At 40.7% G+C, this 27,284-nt stretch overlaps 1 protein-coding gene across 3 annotated transcripts; it reads left to right on the forward strand.

Moving 5' to 3' along the window:
• Positions 1-9: 9 nt before the first annotated feature.
• LOC117296851 (E3 ubiquitin-protein ligase listerin-like) lies at positions 10-26,859 on the forward strand. Of its 3 annotated transcripts, none has more exons than XM_033779930.1 (30): positions 10-205; positions 850-1,071; positions 1,914-2,012; positions 2,532-2,762; positions 3,245-3,297; positions 3,609-3,789; positions 4,129-4,302; positions 5,043-5,233; positions 6,067-6,220; positions 6,770-7,651; positions 8,010-8,190; positions 8,453-8,610; positions 9,177-9,258; positions 9,970-10,123; positions 10,954-11,161; positions 11,859-12,191; positions 12,843-12,982; positions 13,202-13,321; positions 14,048-14,190; positions 14,583-14,730; positions 15,318-15,465; positions 16,153-16,363; positions 17,620-17,899; positions 19,347-19,430; positions 20,362-20,560; positions 20,961-21,135; positions 21,746-21,878; positions 22,393-22,675; positions 23,404-23,571; positions 24,439-26,859. In XM_033779930.1, exons 1-30 carry the CDS (start codon positions 164-166, stop codon positions 24,496-24,498), a joined length of 5,637 nt encoding a protein of 1,878 aa, XP_033635821.1. In that variant the 5' UTR covers positions 10-163; the 3' UTR covers positions 24,499-26,859. The 3 variants fall into 3 exon arrangements, with proteins under 3 accessions (XP_033635821.1, XP_033635823.1, XP_033635824.1); XM_033779932.1 differs by having other exon boundaries at positions 9,973-10,123; XM_033779933.1 differs by lacking the exons at positions 19,347-19,430; positions 20,362-20,560; positions 20,961-21,135; ... (2 more) ...; positions 23,404-23,571; positions 24,439-26,859 and adding an exon at positions 18,060-18,127.
• The last annotated feature ends 425 nt before the right edge of the window (positions 26,860-27,284 follow it).

A 27,284-nucleotide genomic window follows, 5' to 3' on the forward strand; every position in this document is an offset into this window, starting at 1 on the left:
AAAAAGATGTCAGCCCACATACGACAGTAAAAAAAGTTTAGACTAGTATAGGAAAACGTGTGAAATTGCTTTTTAATGTAACGTAATAAGTTTGATTTTTATCAAAATTATATATTGAATAGTACACATTCAGCAGTGTGTTATCTATATTGTGTGTAGGGATATGGCGAGCAAACAGAAACAACGCACGAAAGGCAACAAACGGGTACGTACAGACATGATCACGGAAAAGTTTCCGTATGGCGCCACCACTTTTTCATTCGATATGAAATAATATTGTATTTAATTAACCTCAATGAGATATCCCTTTTTGTAAAAATGAGTGAAAAAGTGGTGGCGCCATACGGAAAGTTACCCATGATCACTATTGGACAGTGAACAGAACATGTTCGAACGAAAGTGGATATTATTAAATATTATTATACACTTACTGACTCAGTGTAGCCGCCCCCCCCCCCCCCCCCCCCCCCGGTCCCACGTTGTACCACAATGGTCCAGTGTCAAGCAAAATGGAAAAGTTTGTGTATCCTGCCACCACTTTTTCATTCGTTATGAAATAAATAAAATAGTAGGCCTGTCTCATTTTTAGTTTACTCAACTCAACAAATCAAATTCAAACTTCAAAAGTCTAATGTTAATTGAGATATTCCTTTTTTTCTTTTGTAAAAATGAATAAAAAATTGGGGATTTGGTCAAATTGGTGGCAGGATACAGATAAACACCACCCACAGTTGCACCACTTTCATGACTTTTTGCTGATCATTGCCATTATTGGTCTGTGTCAAATCCACATGCTTCTCTCGTTCAATCTTGTAAAGAATAATTTTTCCAAATTGTTCCTTTCACCAGCCATCCAGTAGTGGGCGTGCAGCAGAGCTCCTGGCACGAGATGGAAGCGGTGGAGCAACAGCGTCCGGATTCATCGGCTTCGGAACAATGTCAGGTGACCTTGGTTATGTTCCTGCTGCCCAATCACTGAGTCTGGAATCGGATCAGGACTCCTCGTTGGAGTCCGACTTCCGTATGGCCCTGAGGAAGCTGACCAAGAGAGATGTGGTTACCAAACTCAAGGTAGGAGATGTGGTCAAATATTCATTATAAAATAATAATAATCAGTTTTTACGTAGTACTTTATACACCCAAAGGGCGTCTCAAAGCGCTTATAACATACAGTTTTTCCTAGAAGGTATGTGGGACTACGTTTGAGTCATGAGATCTACTCCTTGCACTATGCAATGGTTTACAAGGTGCTGTGTATGTTGCAAAAAACACCAGGGTAAACCCCTTCTCTTTTCGATAAGTGCACTGGGTTCTTACTATAAGAGATGTGGTTACAAAACTCAAGGTATTTTAAACTTTGCATGGTGGAAGTGTTTAACTAAGAGAGGTTTGAGATAACAGCATGTGAATATCTCTTTTGAGTAGTGTTGGTTCTGAGAAGGATCGGTGGTTAACAACTCAACAATTCGATCAGTGTGCTTTGATCGTCTTCACTCAACGTTTCTATCAGTATGCTGGGGCACCCTAAGAGGAATATGTAAAATTCTACTGTAGCATTTCAAAGGCAGTGACCAGGGGGCATGGAGAAAATGTCCTTCCTTGCCTAAGTGAAGTAATGGGCCGCTGATAACCACAAGCCCATAGTTATTTTTGGTAATGAAACTAAGGCCGTGTCCGAAACGACGACTTCGGCTACAGCTACGGCTAGATCGCGCGCGTCTGCTATTCTTCAACACTGGTAGACGCGCTGATCTAGACGTAGCTGTAGCCGAAGTCATCGTGTCGGACACGGCCTAAGGATGCCTCGTACAAGTTAATAGAGGCAACATGGCGGCAGAGTAATGGCGTCAGTGGTCTCTGTGTAAATTCCCTCTCTACAGCACAGTTCATCAAATTATTAATTTTGTTTTCAGGCCATACAGGAGTTTGGTTTATTGTGCAAAGAGAAGGACGCTGATGCAGTTAAGGGCACTCTGCCTCACTGGCCAAGGATCTACAGTAGACTATCAACAGTAAGTACAGTCCTTCTGCAGCTAAGGACATTTCACTGTGGGGCTCAAATTTAGGGGGGGGGGGAAACCCTCAAGACTGATTTATGTAGATCCCTAAGGGTGTACAAGGTTTTCAAGGTGCTGTGGCGCACTATTCAGCCACTGCTAGAAACATCCCATCCAAAAGGACGATACAATAATGGTTAAGTGTCTTGCTCAAGGACACAAGTGTCGTGACCAGTGCTCGAACCCACACTCTGAATGATCAGATACCTCCATAAGTTCAATAAGATTACAAAATATATCAAATAATAAAGCACAAGGGAAACTGATTGGGTCATTTTTTGTTCAAAAGATTTGGTGTTGAACAAAGACACTTTGATTTTTCTATGTTTAACACCAAATCATTTAGAATAAATATCAAAAAACTTCATCACAGTTAAAAGCAGCCTTTACAAGTCCTGTAAGAAACCTTCAAAGAGGTCAACAAGAATCCAGCAACAGTTTTAAAGTTATCCACCCTAATTTGGGCTTTATCAGGATCATGACAAGAGAGTTCGTGAGGCCACACAGCAAGCATTCGAGCAGCTCATTCTCCGAGTTCGTCGTAACTTAGCACCCCAGCTTCGCGCCTTGATGGGCTGTTGGCTACTCTCTCAGTGCGATACGTACGCCCCCGCTGCTCTGTCTGCGAGGGCAGCCTTTCAGAGCGCCTTTCCGCAGGGCAAGCAGGGAGAAGCTGTCGCCTTCTGCAAGACGGAGGTCCTGAGGGTAAGGAATCTCATTAGAGCTGCCAGCTCTCCCTGATTCTATAGAAAAAATCCCTGAAAATAAAACAATCTTTCCATGACCTGATGAATTTTTTTTACAATCTCCCCTGGTGCCTGAGTGTGGAAAATTTGTTCCGTCTTATTTTGAATGTAGTTCTAAATATCTCCCTGATAGATGCACAAACTCTCCCTGATTGCAAGATGCAGATGTCGGCCCCTCTGAATAACATGAATATCAATAAGTAAACCCTCTTACTATCAATCATGTTAGTGTGCTTCCCGAGATAACCAACTCATATCTCACTATGTCAGACTTACATGTAGTATCGGTGAAATCTTCTTCGTGGTAAAATTATCAAGGAGCAGGCATTTGCCTGTTTAATCCACAAGTTTAAAACCTCCTCCCACACTTCGATTCTCTTAGTTAATCTATCATCACTCCCTCCAGTCGACCAACATACCTTTATTTCAATTTATTTGTAGTACTTGGAAGATAACCTTTTTAAGGAGACACAAGCTTCTTTAAGTGATCCACGGTAAGTTGACATTTTCTAATGTCTTGAATTCTGATGTCGTTTTGAGCTTTAAAAACTACTGCCATATGGACACTCCAGAAAAATTCTAAAATCTGTACCTGCAGTGGTTATCAGAAAGTGGAAGTACCAGATACTTCCTCATTTTTCGAGATCGGAGGTTTTCAGCCTTTTTTTGTCAGCAAAGACTCTTATTATTAAACACAATGCTGATGATCCAACACTTCAGGCACTTGACTTGGGCAAGCTGGGGTATTTCCAGCCCTGGCACAAATTATATCCCAAAATGACTTTGACCATGAAATGCTTCCCAGGTCCTTCACACCGGAGGAGCAAGAGGAGAGGTACACCCGCTTGCTGACCTGTTCTCTCTTAGCTCTTGGAGAGTTTGCGACTTTGCTTCCAGAGAAGGAACTGCCCTCTGTCCAGGACGTGCTGTCATCCATCGTAGCGGAGGCAAAGTTTTGGAAACTTGCCAAGAACAAATCACCACAGGTAATTTATGGAAATGGAAATGGAGTGTGGGAAATGAGAAATTGTGCTTTCAGAGAAAACAAAACTACTGACACATTAAAGCTGCATTAAAGGAAGAGGCTAAAATAATACATCCTTTTCATCTGGCGACTTACACCTGTTATCTCTGTGTGATTAATTTTACAAACGGTAGCCTTAATTGAATCATGCACAAACCATTAGGGCTGCTGACTGCTCTAGGCGAATGACCCAAGTAATTCAATGTTTAACAAACCAGTGTACAATTCATTTTAATTTTGTTTTGTTTTGAGAATCTCTATTTTAAGGTTTATTTTTAAGCCTTGTTTTTTTCTCCCACAGCTGAGAAATGCCATGTACTCAGTCCTCGGTAGCCTGATCCAAAATACGCCCTCTATAGCCGAAGGTGAACTAGCCCGAGTTTCTACTACCTTGCTAGGGAGTCTTGATGAATCAGACCCCCTAACTGTACAGTGTCTTTGGGAATCGGTGCTGTTCGTCATTTCAACATTTCCAGTAAGTTTGATTCATTTTGTTTTTACACAGCTCCCAGTATCATTTGCCAGTGAGTTGGATGCTGTTGAATGGTCAGACAGTATGAGGGTTGACTAGGATTATGGACAGTATGATATCATGTTTCAGGCTGGCATAGTTTATCCATCATTCAAACAGAAAGTGAATGATATTGAAGGGTCAAATAGTGGGAGGGTTAACTCTGTATTGTGTAGATACAACCACCACATGATATCATTTATTGTAGACTGCTATAGTTTGTTTAGCATTCAAAACTTCAATGGATTATATTTAAATGGTCAAACAGTAGGAGGGCTTAAATGTGTATCTTTGCCCCCTCGCATATTAAAGTAGCGTACATGTACATAAGAATCCACGATTCCTAGATTGTTTGAATTATTGTGAGACTTGTAATAATACCCCACATTTACAAGCACATGTACATACTTAACAAATATTTAAGAGAACAAATGAAAAACAGCAGTGGGGTGCCCAGGAGAGCATAAAAGTTAAAAAAATAACTATCGCCAAAAGGCGTATTTCTCCTAGGGTCAGTACAAAACTAAGTAAGGCCGTTTTGGAATCGGCGGCTACGGCTACGGCTATGCCTGTTGCTAAGGGATGATGCTAAGGGCCCACTAAACTTCAACACACCATGACTTGGAAAGTAAGCCGTAGTCTTTATAGCTGTAGCTGCCAATTCAAACATTGCCTTATATTGTCTCTCGTCTTGTGAACTACAGAATTGTTGGATGCATGTTAACATGAGGAAAGCCGTCCTTCCTAAGCTGTGGGTAATGCTGAGAAATGGAGGCTCTGGAAGTGCTACTGTTATATACCCTAATCTGCTTCCTCTACTCAGTCATATACCAGCTGAGGTCATCGGAACGGGAGTTGAATTCTATCAGGAACTCTTCGGCAACCTCAAAGAAGGGTGAGCAGACATCAGAATTTTCCATGATGTAATTTACTGACTTCCATTCTTGAAAACTCTGCATTCCATTTTTAACCGGTGTTATCTTTTAAAAATTTACTTGATAACAACGGTGCTAATTCACAGTAAAAAACATAATAAATATGACACAACTTCTCATTTGTCTTCCGCTTGCTGACTTACACACTGGAACTGAGCGTGTGCGAGGGTTTAATAGATATTCATAAATACCTCAGACAGTTTCGCTATTCCTATTGGTGGAGAGCGCGTCACGTGGGTGTGTATAAACCTTTGTTTATGACCAGTAAAAAGTGTTAAAACATGGGCGTGACACGCGAGCTTGCACCTGTTCTTATAAGACAGTTTCTTCATTCCTATTGGTCGAGAGCAACGGCTGAAACAGTTGTGCCAAATCACGCGATACGCGCGATGCGCACAACATTCCCTTATAAGGAGTTGTTTACCCTAGGGCGGCAGAGGGCTTTACCATTGCATAGCTGGAGGGGTGTTGTGTTGAAAGAAATCATTGAACAATTATAATTTTTGCATTTATTTTACTTTTGACTAAAAAGTGTTAATGTTTTTGACCAAAAAGGTATTCATGAATGGGAATCCAAGTGTGTTGAATCGGTTTTCAACTAGTGGTTTAAACCCGTCGAGGCCTGGTTCTTGATAATTTACCTCCACTTGTCTCGGTTAAATGATCAAGAACCAGGCCTCGTTGGGATTAAACCACTAGTTGAAAACCTCTTCACCACACATTGAATCCCTTATTCAGTGCTTTTCATCGGTGTAAATAATATCCAAGGAATAATGTTTGGTTTTTAATAAAGGTTGGGATCATCATCAGCGAGGCACAGTTCCAGTGAATACGGTGCTGTTGTCAAGGCATACATGGAGTGTTTACGATACGCCATCTCTCAGACCATCACCGAGGGCGCTGTTACCGATTGTCAGACTGTGCAGAACTACCTCATACAGGATCAGGTAGGTTGATCAACCCTCAATGAAACGTTAACCAGGGCTGGAATTACACAGAGGCAAATGAGAAACCTGCACTGCCATAGTTTGGATAAAAGTTTAGAGTCAATTTAGAAATCCAACAATTATTTTAAAGCCGATATACACTTTCGGAACAGAAAACAAAATAAATGTTCACAGATTTACAAATAACTTACTGGGTTTACAGAAGGTAATGGTGAAAGACTTCTCTTGAAATATTATTCCATGAAATGCATTTACTTTTTGAGAAAACGTTAAAACAATATCAATTCTCGATATCGAGAATTCTCGTTCTCGAGAATTACGGATTTATTTTAAACAAATGTCATGATAAGGCGAACCGTGCGGAAACAAGGGTGGGTTTTCTCCCAACTCCGACGAGCCTAAATTTTCACAGGTTTGTTATTTTATATGTAAGTTGTGATACACGAAGTGTGGGCCTTTACACAATACTGTTACCGAAAGTGTCCAATGGCTTTAAGCCAGATGGAAATATATGTATAATGGCATGTTTTTTAATTTCTCCACTCAAAGCTGATGCTGTTCATTGTTCAATCAATAACTGAAGAAGGAACTCATCTAGCATCAACCTCACTGTTCGTCCAGACCTCCAAGCTACTCTCACATCTTCGTAAGCAGCTCAGCACAAACACCACCTCAGCTCGACATATCCTGGACATTTTCTGGGAAAGTCTCGGAAGTATCTGCAGCGAGCACGTCTCTCTGGCTGATGCTGATGCAACGTCCGGTAGATCTCTTGAGAAGATCTCAATGCTACTTACACAACTCGTGTCGCAAGAGAAGCTACAGAAGGCCAAAATGACCAAGAAGTTAAGCGTGTCTTTCTCCGTTGACGAAGGTAGCGGGCAGTGTCTACCAGTAGAGCAAAAGTCCAAATTAGCTCGGCGACCAACTTCAGCAGATCATCCGGATTTAATGCATCTGGTGAGGAGTCTTGTTAAGAGTAGCTGTTCAGCTGCACAAGGCGGTTCCATTGTGCATCTAAGATTTATGGAAAGGATATTTGACACTTTCCAGCAACCAGAGGTGTTCGCAGAGCTTCTTGGGATGCAGGAAAACGAAGGAGTGAAGGTTGGTGAGACAAAACAAACTCCAGAGGTGGAAATTACCAAATCAGAAACAGAGAGTGCTCAGTCACATGAAGGGGAGACTTCAAAATTGGTGTCAGAAGCTGGAGCTGTTCTCCTGAGGTGTTTCAGACAGATTCTGTTGCCTTGGGTCCAGTCGGCGGAAACTTCTTCATCTGGGTCTAAGGACGATACTGTGTATCATGTCGTTAACATCGTTGAGACAACACTCCATTGCTGTGAGGATGACACGTCCAAAAGAACAATGCTAGATGAGTTTTGTAAAGGGACAAGAAGGCCACAGACGTTGCATCACCTGATCAAAAAGGTGAGAATTACATTGGAGTAAATTTACTAATCAAAGTAGATATACATGTACACACATGGTGTAACTGCAAACTGAATATACAACTATATAATAATACTACGATGTTCGGAAACGACCTTGGTAATGTACACGTACCGCATTTTGAAGTTGTTGCTTCCTTACTAAGAACTTTTGTCAACTTCAGTTTCTAATTTCTTCGCACTATTTTTAGTAGAAACAACTACTTTACTGTCCTTGTGGACCAGCCGACCTTTTGACTTGCTCATCACTGTTTTTCACTTGCATTTAGTGATCGCTATTAAATGTTGAAATCTGAAATATTATACATAATAATTTTTGTTCGCGATAAAATCTTCAGACACTACACACCTCCCATGACCCAGCCATCACTTCCTGGCTGAAGTCGCCCATTTTTGGTGAGAAGCTCCTGGAGCTGTCTGACCAGCTCTGCTCTCAAGCTCTTGATGGCCAGACGGACGGCTCATCATCCCAGAGCTGGGGCCTGATCAACTTAGGACTGTCTGTCCAGCACGATGAAGGTATGTGGATGTAAAAGATGCACAACTTTTGGGTTTGAGCTGTGAGTGACGCCAATATTTTGCTAAGCACAATGTGGCTATGCCAGATTTGCCTAGGTGAAAATGGTGACGATACATAGGTCGATGTGGCTGGCTGCCAAGAGATGCCATTTTATGCCTTCGTCTCAACCACCTTGTAGTCACGTCTTCTGCATAGAGTTTCTCAGTTTGCGAGTAAGGATGACTAGCCTCCAGAATGATTATTAAACTTTTTATTAAACAGAACCAGCAGTTCATGCCAGCTATGCTGAAAAGATCCTGGGCAAGTTCACGGCTACCTTACTTAGATCAAAGGTCAAGGTGGAGGGCAACGAGCAGAGGGTTCACAACTGCATCAGTTTTATCTGTGACGTCGCGACCAATTTCTTCAGTGTGGTCAAGGTAGAGCTCAATTTTGTATCAAATTGTTTTCTTTTTGTTTGAGAGTGTGAATGTAAAGTCTTTTGACCATACAACTGGTTGTGATCAAATCATTATTACATCATAAAGAAACAAGTCTATGCTACTGCAACTTCTTTGGGGCAAGTAAAGTGCGCTTTGCAGATAGCGGTGAAATAAAAAAACATGTGCCATAACATGTGCCATGTTACAAGCCTTACATGCAAAACATGGTGTGTGTGCAAACAAGCATGCAAATTTCAATAGAGGGCAGTTTACTCTTCAAAAAAACTGTTCATAAGTTACTACATGTAGGTTTCTAGGTTAATACAGAACATCAGGGATGAATCACTTGTTTTCACTCACTGCTGAAGTTGATGTAATGTTTTTATTCTCTGGGTGTATTTTTGTGTAAATCCGCAACTATTTTAAAAGTAGTAATTTAATGTCGTTGTATTGTAATTTTTAAATTGTAAACTTTGTAGCAATTTTGCCCCTGGAATACATACACATTGTAGTAATAATAATAATAATAATAACAATGTCAAATTTGGTTGTAATTTGTGTAGGGCTGTCTGCTGATTACGTCAGCAGAGGACCTCCTGCTTGCGCTCTTCCAACTTGGCTCAAAAGAGGCTACACAGTTTCCAGGTAATTATGTTTTAGATTGTTTCGATTTGGAATTAGGCTGTTACCAGGGCCCAATTTCATAAAGCTGTTAAGCAGAAAATACTGCTTAGCAAATTTCTTTGCTAAAAAAAAAGTTTAGTGGGGCACAGTTGCATGTATGTAAACTTTGTTGATTTTTTTGCTGGTAACCAGTTTCTCCTAAAGGGAAGGTACACGTTTGGTAATTGTCAAAGACCAGTCTTCTCACTTGGTGTATCTCAACATATGCATAAAATAACAAACCTTTACAAATTTGAGCTCTTTTGGTCATCGAAATTGCGAGATAATGATGAGAGACAAAACACCCTTGTAGGCAGACTTGTGTGCTTTCAGATAGGAATAAAAGACTTCCAGCGAGAAGTCTTTTATTATTTTAGTGAGAAATTACCTCTTTCTCAAAATCTATGCTACCTCAGAGGGAGCCCTTTTTCACTATGTTTTATACTATCAACAGCTCTCCAATGCTCGTTACCAAGACAGTTTTTAAGTTAATATTTGTTTTTGGTAATTACCAAACATGTACCTTCCCTTAAGCAAGATTTTTCTGTGCTTAGCAAGTTTATATGCTTACAGGACGGCTTTATGAAACTGGGCCCTTTTTATCAAACATGCTGTTGTGTTGTTCTAAATATATCCATTTGAGAAGTATTTAAAGTGTCAATTGTTTTTTTCCTCTCCCCTTCATTGACACAGAAGGGCTGCAGCAGAAAGTCTTATCAGCCTGGACGATAGGGGCGGAGTCACTGATCAAACAGACGGGGGGTTTCCTGAAGGATGAAGGCTTCCTATGCAAGGCTGCGGCGTGGATAAAGAACTGCCTTGCCCAAGGTCCACATACCATACACAGGTACTGTACATGAAGTTGTTACTATTAAAGCCATCATACACTTTCGGAACAGAAGAAAATATAAAAGTTCACAGATTTACAAATTACTTACAGGGTTTACAGAAGGTAACGGTGAAACACTTCTCTTGAAATATTATTCCATGAAATGCTTTACTTTTTGAGAAAACAATTATCAATTCTCGATACGGATTTATTTTAAACACATGTCATGACACGGCGAAACGTGCGTAAACGAGGGTGGGTTTTCCCGTTATTTTCTCCTGACTCCGATGACCAATTGAGCCTAAATTTTCACAGGTTTGTTATTTTATATATAAGTTGTGATACACAAAGTGTGGGACATGGACAATACTGTTTACTGAAAGTGTCCAATGGCTTTAAAGAGGGGCTCCAAGGTCAGATTCAGTATCGTAAGTGATCCACTAATTTTCCAATAGAAAAAGCCCTTATGAAAAATAGGGGACACATTACAAGTCTTCAACCATATGTTAAAGCATTGTAAAGTGTCACTGCGTTTAATACCGGTCAAGTCCAACTTTTGTCAAAATCAAAATACGTTCAGTGACGTCACATAATTCCATGTATCTGCAATGCTTGCTGCACTATTGTGACTTGACTGCGCACTCTGCTTGCGCACAACGCACGACTGACACATGGGATTTGCGTCCTTATTGGTATAGAGAGAAAAAGTATATCTTGGCATGGAGTTAAACAACTAGTTTTGAATGATTCAACCTGCCGATGAAAACCAGAGCTTTTGCCCAATAGTACAGGTCTGGAAAATTTCTAGTGTTGTAACTTTCGATTGATTGATTGATTTTTTGTTGCAGTATTAATTTGTTAGCCAAGCCAGCCGTGACACTCTGTGACATCATATTAAGAAGCCTGCCGTCAATCATGGACCCAGATGCCCCTGGTACGGATGATGAAGACACACCGGGCTCTGACTCTGACTCCCCAAGTATCGCCGAGAGCTTCTTGAACCTTCTGGTTCCCACCGAGACAGAATGGAACCAAAGCCTCAATATGCCAAGTCAGGTTTGTTACCCCAAAGAATTTAAATCCTTGCTTTTAAAGGCACTGGACACTATTGGTAATTACTCAAAATAATTGTTAGCGTAAAAACGTACTTGGTAACAAGCAATGGAGAGCTGTTGATAGTACACAACATTGTGAGAAACGGCTCCCTCTGAAGTAACATAGTTTTCGAGAAAGAAGTAATTTTCCACTAAAATATTTGAATTTCATTTCGAGACCTCAGATTTAGATTTTGAGGTCCCGAAATCAAGCATCTGAAAGCACAAAACTTTGTGTGACAAAAGTATTTGTTCTTCCCATAATATCTCGCAACTTCGACGACCAATTGAGTTCAAATTTTCACAGGTTTGGCATTTTGTGCATGTGTTGAGATACACCATGTGAGAAGACTGGTCTTTGACAATGACCAAAGGTATCCAGAGTCTTTAAAACAGAGTGAAACAAAAACATCCCTTTGTCGTCCAGCTCCCTATTAGTAAATGTATTTTTTCTTTTGAAATTGAATTTGAATTTTACAAACTTCTTGAGCCGAAGGTCAAATACATTACAATTTTTAAAAGGCACACCTAAATATCAAAAATAAATAATATAAAAGTCAGAAGTCATATATTTGTTAACTGCTGTATAGCCAGGGATCACACCCAAGTTGACCTGGACAGCCAGGGGATCACCAACTTATTTTGTTGTTCTTTCACAGTGGATGGCATCATTGTTTCTAGACGAGACCTTAACTTTCACTGCTCTTCCAGAGCTAACCCAAGCTGACCCCATCGTCATGCCGACTGGTCTGGTCCAATCTGCATTCGTGGCTGCTCTTCTCAGCCATCCGGAAAGGGTCAACGAAGGAGAACTGAAAGAAGTGACGGACACAGTGGGCGGAGCCGGCGTCAATCAGGAGGAGTCTTCAGGATGTTTTGCTTTGCTACCATTACCGTGGAGATATGATATCATAGCTCCACTGCTCGCAAGGATGCTGTATAGTTTACAGTGGTGTAAAGGAACGATGGGATTGAATGCAGTGACCAGACAGGTTGGTTTGCATTGGGTTTTGAAAACAAAACAGATAATAAGGTATTTTTCAAATAAGTGGCTATGGCTGCTGATGCACTTTGCTCACCGAGTCGTCATGCGTTAAAACACAGGCTTCCAGTGGCAGCATGCTCAGTACAACAGCAGCTGTAGCCATAGCTAGTTAGTCGGTTGACACTATAGGAGTGCAGTGTTTGGTTTGGATGTATATGCAGACAAATTTACCCAAAGCTAATAGTGTCATAGAATTGTGTCCATTATATCTCAAAATGGCTTATTGGTTTCTTTGTAAAGAGATGTTTGTTTAATATTCAAAACGGGTTACCCAGCCCAATATGAAACTTATTACTAATAGGTGGCAGCACACTTTCCTTGTTCTCATAGGCCTTTTTTCGAATCCACGGCTTCTGCTTTGGACTCGGCTTCAGGCTCCGTTCTTTCGTCTGAAGCCCAAAGTGTGTTCGTAAAGCACGCTCTATTGTCAAAACAATCTGGCGCCGTGGTTTCAAAAAGGGCCATAGTGTCCCGTTAACAATCCCTAAAAGTGCCCTCTTGCTTTGTGATGTGTGAAGGATTAATGACTAGTTCTGTACTGGTTGTAAAAGAAACCACCCTGCATTGTCAATTATTTTACAAATCTTTTGTTTTTTAGATTCCAGTTGAGAGTCTCCTTGTAGCGGCACCGTCCTACTGTTCTCAGGTTGCCATGGCGATCGATTCAACACTGGAAAGCTTGTGGAAAAGCCTGACCGGCGAGAACTGGAAGGCGTTGGTGAAAGAGACTTTAGAAATGTGAGTAGTGTAGAATTTCAGTCATTCAATTTTAGTCATTCCAAATAACTGAACAAAAAATAAAGAAGGCATACTTTATGTGATCTGTTTGCGCTTTGCATAATCTTCATCAAAAATATATTTTGACACCGTCTAAAAAATACAAATACACGTGACAATTTTTTTTTTTTTAAGAAAATTCTGCTTTAACACTAAATAATGTCCTTTCCCTCCGAGTAGGTCTTTGGTAGATGGGCGCCTATGGTCCTCTTCATTAACTTATCTACTTAGCTGCCATTCAAGACATCAAGGCAAACATCAGGAACTAGACGTGTTACAGATTGCTCAGGGAATGGACAGGTAACTTTTAATGAGAGCCTCCAAGTTTAAATATGGATATGTGATCTGCTAATTTAATAGGAAATTGCAAGTCACTAACCTCTTGCTAAAGCGGTGTAAAATGCCATTGTATTTGGTACCCTTCAAAATCCAAAAAACATTTGATGATTGCATTTGTAAAATTAGTTGTCTGTATTTCTTTGTACAGAGAATTTCAAGTTTATTCCTGTACTTTGAAGATATTCAATGGACCCTTCCCATGAAATATGCTAATTACATTCACGCATGCGTACAGACCATGTTGGTTGGCAAACACCATAGAGTTGTGCACTAAGCAGACGTGCAATCGCGTGTGCGTCACGCACCCATTAGCCGTGTACAAAACAGCATGATTTTCCCTCATTTTGCCAACCAAAACATAGTGCGCATGTGCTACGTGCAATTTACATATTTCATGAGAAGGGTCTATTGAAACTGCATTGATTTATACTTTTCACTGGTGCACGCCAAGTTTCAAATTTTGCTCTTGTGTCCTTGAGAGATATTTTTTAATGATTGCCTTCTCCTGCAGATGTGACATTAAGCCATAGGTCCTGATACTATCATTGGTAGGGCATACATAAAAGAACCCAGAACGGTTATCTTGGCTCACATAGCAGGCACCCAACGGTTTCCCTAGGCTTGCGAGCCTAGGTTTCTTTAACAGAATTATATAATAAAAAAGTTCTCAATGTTTCACTTTCACAGATTCTCTGTGCTGTGGTTGTCTGCTATACATACCCTGGAGGCTGCCATACCTTACCTCAGCAAGGAGCAGACGTTGCAGCTGTTGGAGATAAACACAGCCAAGCTGCTGTCAGCCAAGGAAGAGATGTTGGTACATGTTGACGGTATGTAGTCAACTGTTCAAAACTTGAAAATACCCTGAATTCTGAACACCAGTTTTGTCCTGACTTACTCCTGACTCCAGAGATCATAAGAATAAACTATCAATAATAGTAGTAAGCTTGTGGGTACAACCGTGTAATGATTCTCTTTTGAGGGAGTGTTGGCTCTTTTGAGGGAGTGTTGGCTCTTTTGAGGGAGTGTTGGCTCTGAAAAGAGCCGTTTTGGTCTTGACGTTTTGAACAGTATACTCTGCTCCTCTTCAGGAGACGTTTATTCTGTATCCTTCACACCATGCACGCGTTACTCACCCTAACTCAAGATAAGACGAGTTCTAACTATTTGTGAAATTGACCACTGTGCCTTTAAATACTAACGGGTGGATAATTATTTCCAGGTGGCCTTGGTAGCATGTCCGTAGTGACGGCCATCCTCAGACATCCTGATACCTTTGACAGCGTCAATCACTCCAGTATGATGGCTGGATGTATCAATCAACTCGTGCAATGGAGACAGGATTATGCAGACTCGTTCCTCTTTGGCTGGTAAGAATCTTTAAAAAAATTCCTCCTTGGAAAAAAGAAAAAAGAACGAGATTAGAGGCATTGCATGGTGAGGTATCAATATATATTTTGTTTGTGGTAACACCATTTGTATATCTACTTGCCAGGTAGAGTTTGTTCATTTGAGAAATTCTCTTGGTTTATATTCTACTGCCACAAAGTAGATTTTCGGAATTCGGGAGACTTCTCAGTTCTGAAAAGAACTGTCCTGCTTTTTAACAACTACTTGGGCGAAAGGTAGAAAATCGGCCGGGACTACTATATAGCTTAAGTGGATTGAGGGGACTTCTCGTTATTGTCGTGGGGGAGAAGAGGTTAACCGTGGTATTTCTGGTTCATCAGCAAGCACCCATGTTTACAGGTTTCCCTAGGCTTTGGAGCTACAGTGATTAAGCTCACTTACAATGTATGAGACATTCTTGAATTCATTACTAGAAAATTTATAACAATATAATCAAAGTTTCGCATTGACCATTCTCACTGCATGCAGTGCACTTGCGGGCACCTATCCTGTCCGCCACTTTAGGAGTCAAGAAATGAACGTTTCTTTATGGTGTTTCTGTTTGCAGTGACATCAATGAAGCGGTTGTCTTGGATGATGTATTCCTAAACATAAAGATGATGCAGCTGATGAGGCTGGCTATTGAGAAGTTACCCACAGCCCTGAGCGAACAGCACTGGGACTTTGTGCTGTGCTCGATTGTAGCTTGGATTCAGGTGAGATTAGTGGCCTGATGTGTAAAGCCAACAATGCCTCGTCACGTGGACTTTACACGCGCACATGCAGAATTTCCCAGCTAACTTGTGGAATATGCTTAATGTAATCGCAGTTTTCCTTGCCTTTGTAAGCGCCATAAGAGCCATGTAATTGAGCCCCATAAAGCAGTTAAGCAAAGAAAAATGCTCATGTATTTGCTATGCTAAGCAAAAAAAGAGTGTAATCTTGATGGAATTTTGGCTGGTAACCAGGTTCTGCTAAGCAATACTTTTCAGTGCTTAGCAAGGTTTTGTTTTGCTTACAGACATGACAGACTTTATGACATTTGGCCCAGGTCTGATTGAGAATTGAAATAGCACTGTAATCCCACGCTGTTGTATTGCTGATTAAAGTCCCGGAGTAAGGACTGATGGCTCAGTGACTTACCTCCAGGGCCCTATCAGAGAGCTGCTTACGCAGCCAATATTGCTTAACGAATTTCTGCTACGCAAAAAGGAGCAAGATACCAGTCATAAATAGTGCAAGTAACATGATATTTTGGCTGGTAACCTTATTTTGGTAAGCATAATTATTTGGTGCTTAGCTACCTTTTGTTAAGTTTAGCCCTAAGGTTGACTTTGAAGTGGCCTTGTGACGTTAAGCGATATCTCAAAATCTTATCTTTATTTTACTTGTCTTTATTACAGACTTGTAGTCAGAGTATCAAATTTGCCCAACCATCACCCCTGATTGCCACCTTCTACTGTGTAACCTTTGACCTCTTGACCTCTGCTGCGACCTTACTTGGCAGTCGTTCCGGCAGTGTGACCTTGCCATCCAACCTGTACACAGAGTGGAGAGAGTTCTACAGTGATGGCATCTTCTTGTTGATGTTGCCCATGTTTGTTACTATTGTGGGTGAGTGATTTGTCTGTATATGGTTTGGGGGTAGCTTTATAAAAAAGTGGCTTCTTCCTGCAAGGTCTTGTGGAGCTACTTTCTGATGTATGAGACCTATTGCTTTTTATAGCACTATCAAACCAGGAGCACCGTGGCAAAGCCCTTCTCTTAGATATAAGTGTACTGGGTTCTTTTACGTGCATTAAACATTGCACTGGACCTTCGACTTTACATTCCTTCCATAGAGTGAATCAAGTGTCTTCCTTATGGACACAAGTGTCAAGACTGGGACTCAAGCCCAAACTCTGCTGAGATTGTAAAATAGAGCTGCTTTTTAAATAGAGCTGCTAACTGCAGAATTCTGTGCTTATGGCTTAAAAAAAACTATGTGGCTTGCAGGGGAATGTAAGCAGAAAACCGTGTGGTAAGCAGCGTTATGAAATTGGGCCCAGATAATCTCTGATCAGTCATAATGGCTCATTGGTTTCTCACCATAATAATAAAAAATAATAATGAAAATTTATGAGGCGCCGGTATCCGCCATGACTGACGCTCATGGCGCACTAACAAAAAGAAAAGAAAGAAAAGAAAAGAACAACAAATTAATCACAAAAACGTGAGGAAAACAGGTGGGTTTTTAAGCAGGATTTAAATACAGTCAATGAAGAATACGTACGAATTTCAAGGGGTAGATTGTTCCAGAGTTTGGGAGCAGCATGTGAAAAGGACCGATCTCCCCAAGAGTGACTGGTGCGGGGGACAGTCAGTTGCAGGGCGCTGCTTGAACGAAGGCTACGTGACGGTAGATGTCGATTGATGATGTCTGTCATGTAGTCCGGTGAATTTCCTTGAAGTGACTGGAAAACGAGAATGAGGATTTTGAAGGCGATGCGATCGATGATGGGAAGCCAGTGGAGGGACTTTAAGACGGGTGTGATATGGGTGGAGCGTCTGGTTAAGGTGATGAGGCGAGCAGTTGCATTTTGTAGGCATTGAAGTTTGTTTATTTGGTGTTGTGGGAGGTTATACAGTAGGGAATTGCAGAAATCTAAGCGAGATGTAATAAATGCATGGACTGATTGTGACACTGCTTCTATCTGATTGACGTGGGACATGTGGGAGTCAAAGGTGATACCAAGGTTGCGACATTTATTGGAAGGATAGATGTGACAGTGCCTTTCACCTTATATGATATTTTACATTAAGATGCTTTGCCAACTGTTAAATTCAGATTGAGATGTTTCATTCTGACTTGATATTCTTTTTATACTCAGAGAGGACAGACTTGAATGAACTGACAGTCCATAGTCATTGTCTACTCCAGTCGGCCGCAGACGCCGTCGTCAGCATGCCAGCCGAACAGGTGAAGAAACACACGCTTACATCCAAGGCTTTAGCGTCTGGAGCGAAGACTAAGTCAAGGGACAAGGTTCAAGCTAGCGCTGATCCCAACGCGGCTGAGGGCAAGATGCAGATCTTGCTGGAGCGACTGTGTCCAATGCTGATCAAGACGGATAGATCGGCTAAACTGGCTGCCTTTCAGCTTCTTGAAAAGTAAGTCAGTGGCCAAGTCAAATTCTTTCAACCTGAAAATTCAACAGCCTTTCGCTGCTCCGTTTGGGGATGTTTAAAAAAGGTCTGTAAAAGTGAGTATTTAGACATGACCTGTTGTCACACAGAAACCCTGTTGTTTTGTTTTGTAATGCATATTCAGTTGCTGACATGAATATTGATGAGCTGATATGAATATTGATGACCTGTAAACCGGAGTACGAATAATGTATCATTAAACCAACACCTGATCCAGCAATGCCATGGTTGATTGTAGCTGAGCAGGTAATGACAATAGGTAGCAGTGCTTGAAGAATGGTTTAGTTGGGGTTTACTTTTTATAAACAAATGGACTGGCAATGAGGTAGTCTTGGTGCAAGACGTTTCTCGTTCCCTTTTCACGCACACCGCGGCCAATTCACCGACAGTGCGCGCACCGACTCACCTGACTTATAGTCAACTCACCGCCCAGGAGAAACGTCTTGGTCCGTGTGCATGTTTGAGTTATGTGACCTCACATACATATTCAACGTGTGGGTCAACAAAATACTACGCACGCGCACAACTGGAAACAGACAAGCCGGCCAGCCTGGAATGTTGCATGCACCCGATGTGTCGAATAAAAGCCTCGCTGCATCATGCTACGGCGGGAACCCGGGGAAATACACACCATGTTCGTTTTGTTGCGCATGCAAAGGCGATCACTGATCTTTATGTTATTATTAATTAGAGATCAGCGGTTGCGATCGATTGTTAGAGGGAAGAAATTGTCAGTCAATGAAAAAATACTATAACAATATTGCTGACCGCATCGGCAAGACTCGAGGAGTCGAGTGTTTTATTTGCAGATGAGAGAACTTGTAACTTGTATGGGTATATTTGCACATTATTTCGAAAATAAAGAAAGATATCCTGCATGGCTATCGGCACTTAACTATAAAGCACAGTTGATCACAATCGTTCGCCAGGAAGCCTGGCTGTTTCTGGATGCGTTGCACCGAAGATGTACAGATACCAGACTTTGGGAAATTATGCTGATACTGCTACGTGAGAGTTATGCAGGCCTAGCGCAGCACGGCATGATTGGAATGTGCTCGGAATTTCCCGAGCGATCAGCACACGGGCCAAGACGTTTCTCCGGGGCAGTGAGTGGACTATAAGTCAGGTGAGTCGGTGCGCGCGCTGTCGGTGAATTGGCCGCGGTGTGCGTGAAAAGGGAACGAGAAACGTCTTGCACCAAGACTAGCAATGAGGTCGCCAGTGCACTTTTGGGGATACCGCGTGACTGTTAGTGTAAGTGACAAGAAGAGGCAATAGTACAAAAAGATGGAACAAAAATGCACGTTTAATGAAATGGTGTGAATAATTAATGCAGCGTGACCTCCTATCAAATGACAAGGATCTACTTGGTTGTCAATGTTAAAATTGGTTGATAATCTTGTTTAAATAGAGTGATGGATGAAATTGCCAGAGCAGATGAAGAGCATCTTAGAGACAATGACGATAAAGACAAGAGGGAGGAGGAATCATCAATGTAAGAGCCTTATGTCTTGTAGTAATTTGTGGTTGATTAATTTATAATGTATAAACTCCATATGCATGATGTTCAGATGGCTTCACACGTCATATTTCAGACTGTGTTCTTTCTATATGTGGCTTTAACATAGGGAGTGAAATCTAAGCCAGAGCAGGAGGAGCTGGTGGTAGTGCCTAGCATTTGATTAACCCTCAGTCTCTAAGCCAGAGCAGGAGGAGCTGGTGGTAGTGCCTAGCATTTGATTGACCCTCAGTCTCTAAGCCAGAGCAGGAGGAGCTGGTGGTTGTGCCTAGCATTTGATTAAGGCCGTGTCCGAAACGGCGACTTCGGCTACAGCTACTGCTAGATCGCGGGCGTCTGCCTATTCTTCAACACTGACAGACGCGCTGATCTAGACGTAGCTGTAGCCGAAGTCGTCGTTTCGGACACGGCCTAACCCTCAGTCTCACAAACTCTCTAAACTCTCCTCACTAGGAAATCTTCATCAATTTTGTTCACCCACCCTTCAACCAATAAGGACTGCTACAAATTTTCCTTTGTTCCAAGAACACTCGTTGAATGGAACCGACTACCAGTATGTATAAGAGAAGCTCCTTCAATTGACCCCATTCAAGACTAGGCTAGATACAAATGACCACTTTCATAAGGGGAGCTCATCACTAGTTGTTGTCCACTCGCCACACCACACCTGCAACTTCTATATCCTGTGAGGAGTTTGTTGCAGTATTCGACAGATACAGATACAGATACAGATGATGTTGTCTGATTTCGAAGGACTGAGAAAAAGAGGGTAGTGAGTTTGAGGGTTGCGTGTGGGCAAGTGGGCCTAGGGAGTACATGCTAAATCAATATTTTACATTCATTTTCAAAAAGAGTTTGTACATTTTGTTTATACTTTGGTTGATGCTTGTTTTTTTTCCTCAAACAGTCCTCCCCCAGAGCAGCTGAAGAACATCCTAGACTCTGCTTCAGCCTTCATGGAAGCAATCCTCACTGACGTCCAAGTGGGTGAATGCTTAACCCTGGATCCCAGTAGCACCGGGTACTATCAGAGCATGTCTAGTGTCTTGACTTACCTGCTTGTATGGAGACTATACCTCAAGATATTCAAGTCTGCTTCTGCTGAGGTAAAGAGGATTGGGGTACCCTTGTAGCACTTTGTGGCCGATCGATTGAATGCTTTAAAATGCAGGCCTGTGAAATTTCCGCTTTAAGCATGCTCACTTGACAATCATTCTTAGTGATCATGTAGTGTTTCAGCTCTTTTTTTGAGGGTCATCTTACTGGAAAATGTTATCAAGAGTACGAGGGTCAATTTGGCATGCTGAAACAGTTTCATTGACGCAGTTTATGACACTCATTAACCTATGACCTCTCTGCAATTCAAATATGGATGTTCAAGTTTGACGTCCAACTGTTTTTTAGTGAGTGACCCGCCTTTGACCTACATGTAGGCCATAGCTGCTTAATAAAAAAGACCCCTCACCTGACTGAACAAAACTTTGTTGACCTTTGACCTGTATGCAGGTCAGAGCCGAGTACGCAAACTACCTTCGTCTGACTGGCGGGGTACCAACCTTGATGATGAACCTCTTCAGACTGATGCCCGACCCACCGGTAACCAGTCTAGTAGTGGACCAGAGTGTGAAGGGAAGTGCACCACGGAGTATGTTTGGTACTACACCAGTAATGAAGGCTAAAGGTAACACATGCTGAAGACTTGTCATACTTATACATGTACTTTTCATTCAAATATAATTTGAAGTCATTAACTTTTGACCTGAGCTTTTATTATGCCTACTTGTTCTTTATTTCGCAGGTTTTTGGTAGATGCTTTGTTTTTGTACTGTCTGATTTTTTGTCCTGTTTCCATGTTAATTTTCTGATTCTTCTTGCTGTCTTTTCTCTTACTTGTTCTGTACTTTGTATGATTACCCGGTATCAAAGGTTTTAGGATGATCGGGTCATTGAGGAGGATGGAGCCACTCCTCATCCATTGAAAAGTCCCATTTGATCAGCGTCTCAAATAGCCTCTCCTAATTCAAAATTGTAAACAAGGGTGCTTGATTTGTGAACACGAAACACCGTGGTGACCCCCTGTTGTCCACGATAAGACCAACAGCTAAACGTCACACATACTTGTAAAGGACAAAGATATTATGGTAAAGCACACAAGTGCCACTACAGGGACTCAATTCTTTACCCTGCTGATCGGAAACACCAGAGTTTGAGTGTGGTGCTCTTAACCGCTTGGCCACTACACATCAATGGTGGGCCATGTTAACTGTAAATTTTTAAAATTTCTTTTTTAGGTATTTTCCCCAGCCAGGAGGAGATCCACCACCAGGCCTGTGCATTATATTCCACTACCCTGGAAGATCTACCGGCCATGGTCCGTCAGTGGTGGACCAGCCAGGATAAAAAGATTGCTCCCATTGTTGACAGGTAAAACTCATAAATCAAATTATTTTAAGTAGAAATTTCTAGAGTTTCTTAAATAAGCACAATGAATTTATGCTTACCAGAATAGGGTTACCAGCCATAATACCATGTCAAGTGTACCATCAATGATTGTTATACCTCGGTAACAAATTGTGAAGTTTTATTGGTCGAGAACAGGTGATGCAGGTGATACAAAGACGCATGTTCTATGGCTCCATAGCGCAGAGGGTAACATGAGTTTTGTTAACCGGTGAACGATACCTTGATCGTTGCCACCTTTGGTCAATTTCTAGTGCTTTGTACGAAACAGCCGCAGGTTCGAGGGAACAACCATTCATCTGCTTATTAAACTATGCATACTCCGTCTTAATAATGTTTGAAGATGACAACAGAATTTCGAGAAACGGAATAATAATGTTACCAAGGTATAACAAAACAATTGTTGCACGCTGTGACGGAGGTCCATGTTTGAAAGAGCAATAAAATTAACTGTATATATGCAATCTTCTTCTGTCAGGTTTACCACGAAGTACGCAAGCCCCCTTCTCTGCACCCAAGAGGTTCAGGATGTCCAGACCGCCACGCAGACCTTCGAGAACATGACCGTCAAGGCGCGCTCAGCAACGCGCGAGGTCATCGCGACGTACACGATGCAGGATCTCTCCATGGATCTGACAGTGCGAATCCCGGCCAATCATCCGCTCGGGATTATCACCGTGGACAGCGAGAAGAAAGTCGGTGTTGGGACGACCCAGTGGAGGAACTGGACGCTACAGCTGTCAACGTTTCTGCGAAATCAGGTGAGAACTTTAATCATTAGAAGCTTTTGTGTTTCCACCAAAATAATAATAATAATAACAACATTTTATGGAGCGAATATATCCACAAAAGTGCTCAGGGCGCTATTACAAAGAAACGCAAACAAAAAATTACAAAGAACAGATTAATTCAAAAAGAACGGATCTATTGACATGAGGTGTGTTTTGAGAGATGTTTTGAAAGAGTGAATAGAAGTGGATAGATAGCTTAGATTGTAGAAGGCCAGGTCGTTGATTCAAATCCCACTCCAGTAAATTTTTCTTTGTTCAACCTAAAACCATTTAAAAATGTACTCAGTCAGTTTTCCCTGTGATTTTCATGTATAACTTGATCTCTGTAAAAATTTTGTTTGATTTTTGCCCAATAACTGATTAACGTCACAGCTGGAATTGATCAGAAGTTGTTTACATATTTTCCAACTTTATGACACTTTTTAACAAAGGCATTTATGAATTGCAATTAAAGATTAGTGAATTGGTCTTAAACGGCCTTTAAAACCTTCCAGTGTCTTGCTTGTGCAATAAAGGACCTTGCCTGTAAATTGGTCCTTAATTGCATGGCCACGACCCTGGTGATAGCGATTTGAATATTTCTTTTATTCAACCATTGAATAAAATAAAATAATAAATAAATTAATTATACCTCGTTGCCTACTTTTTTATCTGTTATTAAATACCTCACCATGTACCACTTCAAATCCCTTATGCAGAACGGAAGTATCATGGATGGCCTGACGTTGTGGAAACGGAACGTGGACAAACGCTTTGAAGGTGTGGAGGATTGTATGATTTGTTTCTCAGTCATCCATGGTTCCAATTGCTCCCTGCCCAAGCTACAATGTAAAACCTGTAAGAAACGCTACCACTCCGCATGTCTGGTAAGTTGGATCAACTATAATAATAAACAATAATAATTTATTTTTAATATAGCGTCTTACATAAAAAATCTCAAAACGCTGTACAGTATTCTTACATATTATACACTTTAAGTTAAAAAGAGTAAGCAAAGTACAGCAAAATTACATTGTACAATAAGAAGGACATAAACAAACAATGTCATACACCAGTACGAGACAATCAATAATATTACACCACAGAAAAGGCAATGAAAAATATGCAAAAAAAACTGAAAGATAATGTCTTTTAAAAAGAAATGTTTTTTAATTTTATTATAACTATATTATAATTTATAGCAAAGGGCCCTCTTTCCATCTTTTAATCATGTACATTTCCGGAAAAATTCCATTAAAGAAGAATAAAACTTGGAAACTATTCATCCTTCTCACCAATAATATTGCAATAATATGAGTTTACTTTGAATTACATGGGTCAAAATCAGGCAGCCGTTTCTCACAATGTTTTATACTATTAACAGCTCTCCATTGCTCATTACCGTGCAAGTTTTTAAGCTTACAACTGTTTTGAGTAGTTGCCAATAGTACAAGGCCTTTAGAGAATTTCTGAGTCTTGGGTAAACTCGGAAACTATTAATAGTTTTTAATATTAGGTGTGTTTGCATTGAATTTCTTGGGTCATTAAACTTAATGGATGAGCAGTTAATTTGCCTAGGGCATTCAGCAGCCCTTCTGGTTTGTGTATGACTCAACTAAGTCCACTGTTTGGAAAAGGAAGTACATGGAGATACCAGGTGTGAGTTGTCAGACGAAAAGGATTTGTCTTTTTGGCCTCTTCCTTTAGTGGAGCATTCCCGTAATGATTGCTTTTCTATACACTTCTTATTGCAGTACAAATGGTTTAGTACCAGTAACCAGTCTACATGTCCACTCTGCCGGAGTCCATTCTAGCCGCAGTCAAGTCTTGGTGCTGACCATTATCGCTACTACTCAAGGTAACCTAATCACGCACGTTGACCAGCCACTGGACATCATTCAACTGCTCGGAGCTGTGTATGGTGGCACATTTAAATGTACATGACTGTGCAAATCAATCGCTTTCTGTCTTGGTAACATTTTCCAATGAGTTGATCGACATTTTGGAAACCACTGAATATGGTTTTTCTTTTGAAAATACTTGCAACAATGGAACCCTGACTTGATAAAGGAAAGGTGACAGATTCTCTTTTTAAGCTCAGAGATTTGATGTTTTCGTTTTCGTTTAAAAAAAATATGGGTAGGCACTCACCATTAGTCACGCAACCTTGGCCGGATGAGCCAAGACACAGGCAAGACAACAAAGATTCTTGTAGTAAGCACAGAGATTTGATGTTGTCCTGTGAGAAAATTTAAGTAGAGGCACCTACTTTGATTCATAGAATCTTGGCTGTGAGCCACGGCCATGATAATCCACCGTGATGTGCTGGAATTACGGAACGCTCCGACTTGCCTCCTATTTCAGCGGAAATGATAAACAATAGTGGCAGGCAGTCCATTCTTCTATACCACATCTGAACAACAACAACAGGATAAAGGTCTGGAATCAGGGATTGCTCGTAACAACCTACAGAAAAGGGACTTTACGAGGCATGATTGCCAGTCCCTGGTGTCCCTGTTTGTACGGGTGAATTGAAGAGTAGCATGGTATATGTAGCTGCCTGCATGCGCACACTGCTTTATTGAATGTGCAGCTAGATACTTCCGTCAGCCGTCCAGGTTCCCAACATAAAATTAAGGGGGCTCTGTAGTTGTTGCAGTTGAACTTATAATAATAATAATAACGGAAACTTACATAGCGCCAAAGTCCGCCTAAAAGACGCTCAAAAAAATCTTCCACCGTAGGCAAAAAAAAATTTGGCAGATATACTCAGCAACCGATGTGAAGTCGTTATCAATGGGAGATTTTGGAACGCTAGGTGGCAGCAGACTCACCAGGTAAATGTTCATTGTGTTAGTATAGTTCTAAACATGTACGTTCATTTCCAAGAACAATGGATTTACCTGTTAAGTCTGCTGCCACCTTGTTTGCCCAAAAGTCTTTCATCGAAGTAGACATGTACATGAGCTAAAAATTATTTAATTTTTAGCTGTCACATCTTGACTTAACGTGCTAATATAAATTGCCTGCATGTAAACTTTACCTCATTACCTTGTAACTTTAAAAAGTACTACTCATTTAATGTTTTACTGCAAAATCTCTCCGTTGTTAATTTCAAAATCCCTTTGGGGAGGCATCAGGCAATTCCTTTGTTTCTCATGCTACATTGACCTCAGGGATCGACCACAGGGTGTGAAGAACACATTGTATTACTTTTTGAAAGTTGTCAATTGTAATTGCAAATTTACACAAGGGCCCAATTTCATTAAGCTTGTAAGCAAAACATTTTGCTAAGCATAAACATTTTTTTGCTTAGCTAGCAGAAACAGGTGATCCGCCAATGCTACATCAAGATTACATTGAATGCACCCAAGTCGTTTTTTCGCTCAGCAAAGAAATTTCCTCAGCAGTATTCGCTGTAAAACAGCTTTATGAAATTGGGCCCTGATCATACCTAGGATTATCATATCTGATATGACACACAATAGTATTTTGAAAACCCATGTTTATTATTATTATTATGTTGGTCGAAGTCGCAAACAGATGTTGTGAATTTTTATGGTTAATTATTGTACATACATACACATCTTTAATGTGGGAATGAAACATCTGTTACTTACTCTTGATCATGAGAACATTTAAACGCATTAAGTATGTCAATAGGCTTACCGCTGTGTGTTATCAAAAAAATTGATAATCTCATTGCACGTACAGATAAGCTTGTAATCTGTTTCAACGAACAGGTTTTGTTGACCAGGGCCCAATTACTTAAAGCCTGTAAGCACGAAAAGTTGCTTAGCACGAAATTTCTTCCTTGATAAAAACAAGATTATCAACCAAACTTGAATTAGTTGCATACATGTATTGCTTGGTACATGTATTCAGCTGTTGTTTGCTTACATGTATCCTAAAATACATGTGGAAGTTTGGGTTGGTAAGCCTGATTTTATCAAGGAAGAAATTTCATGCTAAGCAAAGTTTTGTGCTTACAGGCTTTCTGAAATTGGCCCCAGTAATTTTACTTGCTCACAGAAGTTCAACTTGTGTAAGCTGGGGGGGGGGGTGAACACTTCTCGTGAATTGTTAAATGGACGTGCAATGTACAGACTCAATAATCAATGTAGAAAAATCTCTTCAAAGGCAGAAAGGATACAATAAAATGAAATAAATCTTTATCACACGACTCTTGATTGTTTTAATGATAAATTTACAGTGATGAGAAGTTTTAAAATTTCATCTGAATTCAGACCCTTTTTTAGTCAACATGGTGAAGAAAATTAACAGCTATTTTACCAACTTACACGAATACAAAAATCCTGCTCTTTGATCTACTTCTCTAGTGTTGAGGATGCTGTTTCTTACAACTTTGGTGAAATCTTAACTCCAGGGTTACCAAAAGGTAGAAGTACATGTACATGTACCATCATTTCAATTACATGTACATGTACATGTATTCTCAACTCTGTTTTAAAAGTTCTAGGTTTACTCTGTTAAGAATGTTTTTATGGTACAGTGTATTTTGGCATGTTATATAGACATGAGATTCTTCCTACTTTAGTCTAATTTCCGGTTTGTTTGCCCTTAAAAATATCAGACAATT

Source organism: Asterias rubens, chromosome 11 (genome assembly GCF_902459465.1).
Source record: "Asterias rubens chromosome 11, eAstRub1.3, whole genome shotgun sequence".
In the NCBI taxonomy this organism is placed as follows: Eukaryota; Metazoa; Echinodermata; class Asteroidea; order Forcipulatida; family Asteriidae; genus Asterias; species Asterias rubens.